At 48.6% G+C, this 12,187-nt stretch overlaps 1 protein-coding gene across 6 annotated transcripts in view; it reads right to left on the bottom strand.

The window, feature by feature from the left end:
• DPF3 (double PHD fingers 3) overlaps positions 1 to 12,187 on the bottom strand; it is a 299,860-nt gene that overhangs the window by 98,923 nt on the left and 188,750 nt on the right. For all 6 annotated transcript variants that reach the window (XR_009184951.2, XR_009184950.2, XM_058293116.2 and 3 more), the window contains one exon: positions 6,413 to 6,491. Coding sequence is in view for 4 of the 6 variants with exons in the window: in XM_058293116.2 (XP_058149099.1) it covers positions 6,413 to 6,491 (79 nt within the window). In the remaining 2 variants the exon portion in view is untranslated. The remainder of the gene's footprint in view (positions 1 to 6,412; positions 6,492 to 12,187) is intronic.

Here is a 12,187-nt window from a genome sequence, read left to right as displayed (position 1 = left end):
GATCAGGGCAGAGTCAACTGCGGGATGAGCCCAGCGCCCCTCAGCGTCAAGGGCAGCGAGCCTGCAGGCCGCGTTACTGGCTTTTCCACCGCAGCTCGAAGCTTGAAGCGCAGGAGCCTTAGAGGATGTGGGGCCTTCATGCCCTCAGAATTGTTATTCAATTTTAATAAGACTGCAGTAGTTATCTGATTCTCCCTGTTGCCCTCAGGTATGGGTAAAACAGAAGTTTAAGGAGGCTGAGGTCAAGCAGATATTCTGGGACTGTCCTGGTTCAAGTGCGTCAGCCTCTTGCAGATCCAGCCATCCCACGCTCCTCATGACCCTTGGCCCAGTTTCTATGAGATCCCACCATCCTCTCTACGCTTCCTGTCCTTAAGGCATCTCCTCTCATCTCTGGGTAAGCTGCTGACCAGGATGACAGGAGCTCACAGAGCCAAGAAGGCATCCTGAACAGGAGGTCCAGAGACTCAAAAGAGGATCCATGGGAAGCCGATGTGGCTCAAGCAGTTGGGCACCTGCCTACCACCTGGAGGTCCCAGGTTTGGTTCCTGGTGCCTCCGAAAAAAAAGATGAGCAGACACGGAACGCAGCAAACAGACACTGAGAACAGACAGCAAGTGCAAACAACCAGGGGGGAGTGGAATTAAATTAATTAATCTTTAAAAAAAAGAGAGAGAGGATCCAGCCCCTTAGTGACAGATGAGGTAACTGGTGCCACAGCCACTGACTGGTGGCGCCAGGACTAGACTCCAGGCCTCTTTGCTTTTAGCCCGAGACCCTTCTGCTTCTATTATGCCACCATCAAGAGGAAAGAAACTTTAGAGCAGGAAGGGACCCCAGAGCCCCTGCTCTGACACTACCCCACCTGAACACACATTCCCACTGGATTTCTAGAAGGGAGGCCATACTCTGAAGTGGTTGTGTTTTCGGTCACCAGCCACACAATCAAAAATACACATGTGGAGGCGGGGGATGGTGGAGAATAAGCTTTTTATGGATAGGGAGGTTGAGGCTGGGAGGACCCACTGCTGATACGTGAATGCCGGGCATGACTCAGAAGTGACTCAGCTCCAGTCAGGGCTCCAGTCGTGTTTATTTGTCTATTGTCACTAATCTGTCTTAATGCCCCAGGTGGGGGTGGGGCGGGATTTTAATAGATTCCAATTTAAAAGGCTCAAAATTATATAATTCATTCCATTCCACTTCAATTATAATTGCTACCTGACATCAGCTTGCCAGCCTGACACCTAGAAGCTGTCTGTCAATACTGGACAGGGCTTTAGCTCATAAATGAGATGTGCTTGCTCATTAATTAACTTTTAAGACACATTTCCTCCCTCAACTCTCAGGAGAAACAAAGTTCAGGGTGGGGAGGGCTCGTTGAACCTGCAGTTTGTGAGGGAGGGGTCCTGGAGTGTATGAGCTACAGTTGGACAAACCAGATTTCATATCCCAGCTTTGGCATCAACCAGCTGTGTGACCTGGGAAAAGTCCCTTTGCCTCTCTGAGCCTCAGTTTCTTTCACAGTAAATAAAGTGAGGTCAGTGACCTTGCCCCTCAAGGTCAATGTGAAGGTTTAAAGACAGTATATATAAAATGTTCAGCACATCACCCTGTACGTGCATACCCAATTAATAGGCGTTACCAACATGATCAGGAAAATCTGGGAGGGAAAAACATAAAACTTAAATCACTTCCATTGTGCTCACCAAAAAAAAAAATAGATGCGTGCTTTGCTCCTCCCTAAACGGCTGACACTTAAAGATGAAATGTTCTCCCGAACATCATCTCCTCATCACCATCTTCTTTTCTATGACACTTCTTGAACAAAGAAAATAGGATGAATTCTCTCATTAGGAGTTTGTCCCAATGATGCTAACAGAAAATTCAGATTTGGAAGTAGTTCAAAAGAGAAGAGACAAACTCTTGGAAAGCCTTTTAAAACATCCCAGTAAGCCAAACTCAAGGATTCCTTTCACATGTCTGCTTCCAGTTATTATCCCCCCCTATAAAATGGGGCTAACGATGCTATTAGGATTTAAAGCTACTAAGTGAATTTAAGTCAAGTGCTGAGTTTTATGCTGGACTGCTGAGTATATCCACACTAGAGGAACTGGAAAGGAATGATTCTAAAGAGACCAACTGAAACAGTGATGCAAGCCAGTGGCCAGGAGCCTGGAGAGTTCCTGGAGGCTCAAGAACTTCCAGATGCACTAAGTGGGGAGTAACAAAAGGACGGAGCAGTCAGAGTCTCCAAATTTGAATGAATTTGTCAGTGTTCCTAGGAATCCCAAAAGGCTTATAAAAATGCAAGTTACCAGGCCTATCTCCAGTAATTCTGATGCCGATCTGGTGTGAGGCCCAGGAATCTGCATTTTAGATAAGCATCTAGGTTACGTCAGTGCAGGTGCCCCAGGGTCCACGCTTTCAAAAACACCAACAGCCTATTCCCACAAAGTTGTGTTTGGTTTGCTTTGCTTGTGGGTAATGAATGTTTTTTCCATGGCAAGAAATGGAAAGGGAAGAAAGAGAACTGTAATCCTTAAACTTGGTAAACTTTCAGGATAATTAATAGAGATTGGTTATTTTCTGTAAATCAAAGTATTTTTCCACAGAAACACCATGGATTTAGTAAAAAATAAATTATTTTCAGATGAGTTAATAGTTGTCTGGAATGGAATAAATTCAATGGCTGAGTGAAAGGCAACAGGCAAACTATCACCTGAAGTTAGTAACGAAGAAAATACTCAACCACCCTTCTTGAAAGGCAAGTTTGGAATGAGAACATAATACAACTATATTCAGGAGTAAATAACAGGAGAGGTGAAATCCAATCACATTTGAAAAATAGCTATTACCATTCCATATGAACCCAGAAAAAGGAGTTGGGGTCCAATGTGGCCTAATATTTTCGTAAATAACTTGAAAGACAGAGTAGGAATTATGTAAATCAAACCACAGATGATACACAAATGGCAGGAGTTGCAAATCTGTGGAGAATGAAATTTAACTACTGGCCAATATCTTTAAATGCATCTTTATTGAATCTTATATATTGAAGTCACATATTATTGCATCTCTTTATTGAGACTCAATAGGGCCTAATGTTTTGGGATTTATGGGAGAAGGAATAATCAAATGCTTAAGTAGAAAAGCACATACACCTGAAGCGGCTCTGCCACTGGAGCCAGGACAGGCACTGATGGGGAGGCTGTTGAAATGGTGCTCAGGGCATAGGGAGGCCAAATATTTCCATTCTCTACGGATATGGATTGTGTTGAAGAGCCGATGTGTAAAATAAACAAGGAAATGTATCTGGTACTCTTTGAGCCACTTGGCTTAGACGCTGCTTCCAACGGGAGTGTTGTGTTAAATGTAGACCTGGAAAGCAATTCAGAACAGGGCAGTGCAGAAATTATGGGGTGTGGCCCTAGACCAACCGAGAACACAAGGGGATGTTGAGAGGACCTCCAGGCAGAAGAAATGCTGAACGTACCTATTTGTCGGAAAAGGATGCACAAAAGGCAAGTGGGCCTGTAGGAGAAAGAACATTTCAGCTCATACTGAGGAAAAACAGTCATTCCAAGCACAGCTGGAATCATGGAAGAAAGAGCAGCTTATAGTAACACCATCCCTGGGGGCATTCAAGGAGGCGACCAGACACCTCTCTACTTAGGATGCATTAGAGATTATTAAAAGCATTCCTCCCGCGGTTCCGGGGAGAGGGGGCCCTCGTGACCTCTCCAAAGGTCATTTGTATCCCAAAGGATCACATGTCTGAAGGGCACCAGATAAAAATAAAGTCTATTAATCACAGAGCTGCCACACAATTTCCTAAGAGAGCCAGGAGAGAGAAGGGCAGTCGGCAGTGGCCCTGGCCTCGCAAATGGAGGAAAGGCAGGCGCCGCGTGTGCCGGCAGAGCCAAGAGAGCAGCAGCCAAAACTTCTAGAGGGCCAGAATCAGGCCTGAGAGGCAGCTTCCCCAGCAGGAGAGGGTGAACCGGAGGAGGAAGAGGTCATGTGGGGTGGGGGACAGGAAACAGCACATGGCCTTGAGAGCCCCTAGACAAAGCCACAGGTGCTGGGGGGAGAGCCTGTGCTTCAAGCACTTTATACAGAAAGAAGAGAGCCAGGAAGGAGAAGGCACCCCCAAAGCGTGCTTCATGGAGATAATATGTGAGGAGGCAGATCCCAGAGACCAAATCGAAGCCACAGTGAGATGTCATTTCACACCTATCAGAAGGGCCACTATTAACAAGACAGAGAACTGCAAGTGCTGGAGAGGATGTGGAGAGATGGGAACACTTACTCACTGTTGGTGGGAATGCGGAGTGGTACAGCCACTGTGGAGGACTGTTCAGCAGTTCCTAAAGATGCTGAATATAGATGTGCCATGTGACCCTGCAATAATACCACTGGGTATATACCAGGAGAACTGAGAGCAGTGACATGAACAGACATCTGCACCCCAATGTTCATAGCAGAGTTATTCACGATTGCCAAAAGTCGGAAACAACCCAGGTGTCCATCAACCGATGAATGAATGAACAAACTGTGGTATATTCACACAAGGGGATATTATGTAGCTGTAAGAAGAAATGAAGTCATAAAGGATGGATGAACCTGGAAGAGATTATGTTGAGTGAAGTAAGTCATACACAAAAGGACAAACACTGCATGATTGCATTACTATGAACTAAATATATTCTGTAACATATTATATGATTCCATTTATTAAAATGTAAATATAAATCAATCTATAAAGATGAAAAATATATAAAAGAAGTGAAGAGAGGAATGGGGAGAGATGGGTGAAGTAAGGGAAAAAGGCACACAGGGTGAGTGTGGGAATATATGAGATTATTATTGGCTGGGATTCCAACGAATGCTATGGAGATAGAGCAAAAACTAATCCCACTATCTGGGGGAGAAGAAGGTCACATAATGAATATGAAACTTCTTTTAAAAAGAACTAGTGGAATGTTCCAGTTTCAAGGCAAACGTAAGCATTCTGTACAGATGGGCTGCTCCAGCTAGACTGAGCTGGCAACTTTGCTTTTGGGGGTCTGAGGACCCTTCCTGGACCATAGTCCAGAGCCTTAGTCTCCCAAGGGCTTTTAGGCATCAGGTCAAAACTGAATCCCATCCAGGAAGCAAGCCCAGGTGGAAGTAGGCACCTCCAGACACTGCCAGGAGCATCAGACCCCAGCTGGCTCCCTCCTCCTTCTGGATGGAATTGCTTTGGTGTGTTACCTGCAGGAATGTCATCTGCACAGTATATTAAGCAGCCAAATGGAGGTCATGGAATTTGAGTTCTTCTAGCAAAATGTTCTCCCACCAGCCATCGCCCCACTGGGCACAGAACAATATCTGAAGTCAAGAGGCCAGCAAAGAGGAGGAAAAGGGCATCACCCCAGACTCACTCCTTGTGCCCCACCTTCCTCTGGTTCTCCCCGACTTCAGGGAGAATCTGTGAACACCGGCAAGATAAATAAAAGGGATATGGGAGCATGCAGGGCAGGCTCCCGCCTCTACCGCAGCCCCTTCTTTCCAAGGGCAGGGGTCTGTGTCCTCAGAGAGAAGACAGAAGGGAAATCCACCAGGGAGTGGGGACCGAGGGCCGTCCTTGCTGCGTCATGAACAGATGGTGCCCGATACTGTGAGAAGAGAACTAGGGCAAGGCTTTTAAACACAACCCCTGATGCTCTGGCAGGTGAGCAAGATGAAAGGTCTCTCACGACTGAGGGCAGTCCCACCTAACACTGAAGGTCTCCCGAGGTCCACTGCCACCAGTCACCCTGGAACCTCCCTGCTGCTGCTCTCCCTCCACCCGCCCCTTTCTCCATCTGCCCATCCTGAACCCAGGAGCCAGGTGGTCGCTGGCCAGAAAGAAGTTACTGAAGCCAGCAAGAAAGGCTGAGATGGACTGAGGGGCATTTATTAAACTACCTCATCATCATAGAAAGATTCATAACCTGCCTTACCTCGGAAAGCAGAGAGAGAAAGGAAATGAAAGGGAAACAAATGAAAAGCCACGGGAGTCAAGTACCTTCGTTGGAGGTTTTTGAGTTATGCTTTTGTTTGATACTCTCTGAAACAGAGAAAGAAACAGGAGAGGAATCTAAAAGGACACGGAGAGGAGGAGAGAGCGCCAGAGAGAAGCCACAAGAGAGAGCAGTGCCAGAGAGAAGAGGTGGCATGGACTTGCTTCCCTAACGCAAAGGCCCTGGAGCCAGCAGCAGCAGCTGGAGGAGGTGGTGACACAGCAGGCATGCAAGTGTCATGGGGTGCTGGCCCAAGAGGAGGTGCCCAGCCCAGCAGACTCCTGAGACGGGAGGCCTGACGGCCAAGGAAGTGCAGGAAAGGACGGGCTGGGGGCAGGCGCAGGGAGGTGGGGTCTGCCCGTACTTACTGTCACAGACGTAAGGTTTATCATGGTCTTCCTGAGAGGTGGCGTCGTGCCTCCTCCTGCCGCCTGCAGAGCCACGAGCCTGGGGAGACACAGGGTGGCGAGGTGCTTATTGTTATGACAATCACTCCAATTCCTGCACTCCTACCACGAGATGCTGGGGCTTCACCCACATCACCCCGTTCAGCCTCCATAACGTTAGTAGAAATCCCATTTTGCAGATGAGAAAACTGAGGCCCTGAGAAGATAGGTGACTTGTCCCCAGTCACTCAGCTACTCACCTGTATTATTTCACTGAATCTTCGCTACAACTCCAAGAGGTCAGGGCTACGTACTATCCCAGGTTTACAAATCGGGAAACTGAGGCAACAGAGAGGTGAGGGCGCCTCACCCAACACCGCCTGGCTACTAAGTAAACTCAGGACTGCCTGGCTGAAAGCCCTGATCTACGGAATTCCCATGCTCCCCTACTGCCTTGAGGAACCTGTTCCTCCAGCTCCTCTGCCTGCCAGCGTCACGCTACAGCATGCGGATGAAAGGGCCGCTCCTTCAGTGGACCAACGGACAGGTCTATTGGGAGCACGTCCTGTGCCCATGCTCTCCCCCCCACTCACCCCCCCAAGTCACCCAGTGGGCCAGCCAGGCCTGGCATCTGGGCCCAAAGCACCAGCCTGGGTGTGTGGGGAGCTCCCCCGCCCTGGCTTGGCCTGCCCCGCAGGGGTGGGCTTCTCCTGAGCTCTCCCTTTGTGGACCGCCTTGAGCCTCCAGCCATTGACAGACCTGACCTCATCTCCAGGGACCAGACTCCAGATGCCGCCACCCTACATGCACCCCTCGTCCTGGGAGGGTAGACAGGCAAGCTCCACCTCCAAGAGCTAGAGACCAGCCGAGAGGGAGCTGGCAGCCCTGCAGGGCCCGTGGCTACAAGAACTCAGCACGTTTATTTTTAAACCTTTGTAAGTCCCACACAGTCACGTGAGCAGCACCCGGGCCTCCTCCAGGCCATTCTTTGGTAATGAGTAGCAGTAAATTCCCAACCAAGGAGATGGACTGTTGGGGCCTTTGGGGACAGAGAGGAAGGAGTAGCAGACAAGAAATAAAGACTGGGGTAGAAGGGAAAGGGGCAGGTCCAGGGGCCTGGCCTGGAAGAGTGGCCCTGGGACTTCACAGTGAAAAGTCCTGGACCCTGGGCTGGCAATGCTCACACACACACACACACAAACACACACCTCACTGGGGACCTCATAGTGGATAGATAGGCCTGTATTTGAGACCTGCAAAGCACAAATACTCTCACAAAACACACACACCAACACAAACACACAAGAACGCCCACTCACTGGGTGGAAAGACCTGTACCCCAGCCTGAGAAGCTCACGCTTTCTCACAAAACACATGGACCCACAGCCACCGCCACCTGCCAAGCTACCACCTCTGCCACCTCCTCAGCTTCTCTCTCTCCAAAACAAGTGACAAAATCCCATCTCCCCCCTCCCTCCCTCCCACTGGTCTTTCCCTCTCCCTGCCTCCCCCACCCCCCAGCCACTGCGGGCACTGACAGCCGGCAGCCCTCCCCTCACCCTCATTACGGAGGTGACCCGAAGAGGGAGCCGTGAGGTGCTGGTGTCACCCTAAGACCCTGACAGGCCTTGGCGCCTGCCCTCGAGGCCGAGGGTGGTCACCCTCGGTTGCCCTCGCCCCCACCCCACCCCAGCCCAGCCCAGCCGGTGCAGCCAGGAACAGCTTGACATGTGCGACCGGTGGCCCGTCCCAGCGGCAGGTGAGAGCAAGCGAAGCAGGAGGACGGAGCTAACAGCACAGCCAGGGAAGGGGCTCTGCCTGGGAGAAACTAAAAATACCCCCGAGGGAAAGAGGAGGAGATGTGCAGAGCTGGAAGCACACGGGCTTCTGGGGGAGCAGCCAGCGGGAAGAGGAGGGCCCTGCTGAGATCTTGGCTCTGAGCTGGCTCTGCAGTGCCGACTAGCAGGGCAACTGCGTGCCCCCACGTCTCCCCGAGCCTCCTCCGTTCCCTCAACCGCAAAATGGGGCTCGTGACGCGAAGCACATGACGGAGCAGGCAAGGCATTCTTCCTGGGGCAGCAGCACCCTTTCAGTCTCCTGGACCATCTCGTGCTTGGGAACTCAGAAGCCTCCTAGCCCCATTCAAATATCACCACCCCAGGGAAGCCCTCCCTGGCTAACCTGCCATCCATAGCCTCTCCATTGTTCTCGTTCCTCTACCCTCTTTTATGTTCCATCACAGCACTTAGCATTATCTGACATCCTATCATACATGTGTCAGTTTACTTGCTGATTTTCTGTCTCCCCCACATTTGGGCAGAGACCACGTCTATCTGTGCCACCAATAGACTCGGCACTTGGCACAGGGGCAGGCTAGATAGGAAGTACTTAATAGACATTTGCTGAAGAAGTGACTAAATCAGTGCTCTTTGAATCTTCTGCTTCATTCTCTATATCCAAATCCTATCATTTCTTCCTTCAAAAGCCATCTTGGGCTTTTCATTTTCTTTCCATTTCCACACTCTCATCCAGGAGTTCATCAACTAACCCCTGAACTGTTTGCCAGAGAGTATACTACTTCCACATTGCCCAGACAATCCATCCTGCATGACAACCAGACCAATTAGGCAAAAGGGATGATGGACAGGAACCCGTGGTCATTCACACAGTCCTTCATTGCCACCTAAAACCCACTGACACCTCCAATGGCAGCCCAGTGCCTACCCCGTCAGGTTCGCCCCATGCTCCCATCTATGTCCATGTCATTGTTTCCTTGATCACTGTCAAGGGCCAGCTCCCCTCTGCCTTGCCACATCTCATCCCTGCTTTGGCCCGCTAACATCCCACTCCTCCAGCAACCTTCCCCTAGCCACAATGAGGAGTAAAAAAGAACATCAGCCTTAGAGTCAGACGGATTGATGTTTAATCTTTGCTCCATAAATCACCAGCCTTGTGTCTTTGAACAAGTTACTTCTCTAACCTCTAGTTTCCCAACTGAAAAATGGGCATAGCAACACCTATTTTGCAGAGTTATCGAATGGGTTAGAGCTAAGGGTGTGTGAAACCACAAGGGCAGTGCTAAGTCCACAGGAAGTGCTCAATAAATTATTTTCCTTTTCTCACCCAAGTTGTTCTGACCTCTTATTGCATTTGCTTAGTACACAGTCAGAAGCCTGCTATTTTCAAATTGTATCACAGGCCTTGGTATTTTCTCCCCAGTTTGATTCTAAGGCCCTTAGAATATAACAATGCAGCATTTTATACTTTATTATAAACCTACAACACTTAGTGTTGTGCAGGGCACATAGCATGCAAAGCTCATTTGCATATATTTGCTTAGTGAACTTCCACAGGAACCCTATGAGTTAGACCAAATAATGTTGCTATTCCCTTTCGACACTTGATGAATCAGGTTCTGAAATGGTTCATGACTTGTCCATGGTCATGGAGTTAGTAGAAGGACCTGGGTTTCCAGACTCTGCTTTAGAAAACTTGGGAGCTGGCTGTCTAAAAGAAACCCATCCTCCCTCTCTGAGCGCTGCTCTCCCCACTCCACTCCTCCCCGCACGGACCTCCACTCACACACCATTGAGTCACTGCAGCCACCATCTCAACCCAAGCTGAGCCAATCGAGTTCTATCTCCAAGGGACTTGGAACTGGGAAACAGTGACCCTAGTTAGCACAGTTCATTTCACTGGGACCCGTGAATTCAGAAGAAGTGGGATGGCCACATTTGGCCAAGTACACAGACAAGCAGAGGAGTCAAGTCTTCAGAGAGAATAAAGGAGGAAAAAGTAGGAGGTATGGATCTTCAATGATCGCTTATATTTGGAGCAATGGCCCAGCAGCTTTTCAAGTATTTCCCATTTTTGCTTAAGCCAGTTTGAGTGAACTTGTTGCCCGCAATGAAAAGACTTAGGCCAGACCTCCAAGCAGAGGGTTAGTTTCTCCACACCAGTTGTTCTCAAAGAGCAGTCCAGGAGTCCTCGGGGGCCTCTGAGATCCTTTCAGGGGATCTGCAATGTCAGATCTATTTTCATAATAGTACTAAGACGTTCTTTGCCTTCCTCGCTCGTGTTCTCTCACACTCGTGCGGTGGAGTTCTCCAGAGGCTGCATGACGTAATGATGTCCTCACTCTGGGCTTGTGTATTATTAAGTTCAGTTTTGTTTTTTTTTTAATATGATAAATACCAACAGTTACAGCTCACAAAAACAAAAGCTTTGGGGTCCTATCAATCATTTTTAAGAGTATAAAGAGTTTTCTGAGACCAAAAACTGTGAGCGCCACTACTCCTTGGCAGTTTCAAGTGTGGTCCTCAGACCAGCGGAACAGGCATCACCCAGGAGCCCGGTGACAAGGCAGGTTCTGGGCCCCCACCTCCCTTCCAGAACTACTGCCTCAGAATGTTCACTTTAACAAGACCCCAAGTGATTCATATGCATATTAGAGTTGCAGAAGCACCCACTATACCATAGGGCATCAGTGAATACTTACGGGGTGATTGATTAACAGCACTCACAGGGATGGCTCACAGCACCTTCATGAATATTAAAGAGCTTTGATTGCTTGGGTTAAAGTTACTAGGGCCACAATTATTAACTGTTGGGTTTGAATTTCTCTCTCCCCTCAGGGAAGATCTCTGAGAGCTGTTCCCTTTACTCGTGTCCTCCTAATAATAATACCTAGCACTCAAAATAGTCTGTGTTCTCATCTTCCTAATAATAATACCTAGCACTCAAAATAGCCTATGTGTCATAACTCCCATTTTTCTGATGCAGAAACTGAGGCATAGAGAACTTATACAATCTGACCAATATCACAGAGGCTACATCATTCTCCCAATGTCTAGTAAGGGCTAGAGCTGGGATTTGAACTCAGGGAATCCAAGTATGAGACAAGGCAAAGTCTGTTCTCTTAACCACTACCTTAGACATGGGTTCCTCAAGCTTCAGGTACACACAGATCACCTGGAGAGTCTCAGCGAAAAGACAGACTCCATCAGTCCATCCAGGTGGAGCCTGAGGGCTTGAATGTCTAACAAACCGGGGTGATACTGATACCACGGTCCAAGGACCACACTTGGAGGTGCTTGGCCTCAAGACTGCCTCTCAATCCTGACAGCAGAAATAGGAATGACTGTTCTGCAGGAGCCAGCTTGAATATGCTACTGTAAAGTGTGAGCAGGAGACAGCTGAATGGCACAGGCAGGCTCACCCGCACCCCTCCCACAGCTCCAGTGATGGGACCCCCGTGTACATCAAAGAGCCGTTCAGCCGCCGGAGGGCCTGGGGCTAGTCTAGACCTCATCCAGGCCCCTCACTGGGTTCCAGGCCATCTCTCAGCTCCTGTAAGGCTGAAATAAGACTTCTCTTTCTTTTTCCATCATTCAATCACTCATTCAACAAGCTGGCCATTGGCCACGTGCTGAGCTTTGAGCCAGGTATTCCTCTAGACAATTGAAGATGGCATGACCCAGCAGAGGTGCCCAGATCGGTGTTCAAATCCTGCCTTCTTCCTTACTAGGTAGGAAGACCTTGAGCAAGTCACTTAACCTCTCTGGGAGTGATAATAACTTATGGGAATGAAATAAACAGTACTGGCCAATGGAAATACAATGTGAGCCACATGGGTCATCTTAAATTTTCCAGTAGTCATGTTAGTAAAAAGTTAAAAAAAAAAAAAAAGAACAGGTGCAATTAATTTTAATAATATATTTTATTTAACCCAAAAGATCCACAATCTTATTTCAATAT

This window comes from Dasypus novemcinctus, chromosome 3 (assembly GCF_030445035.2).
Source record: "Dasypus novemcinctus isolate mDasNov1 chromosome 3, mDasNov1.1.hap2, whole genome shotgun sequence".
NCBI lineage: Eukaryota > Metazoa > Chordata > Mammalia > Cingulata > Dasypodidae > Dasypus > Dasypus novemcinctus.
The sequence above is the reverse complement of the archived record's forward strand: the minus strand, read 5'-3'. Positions and strand labels throughout refer to the sequence as shown.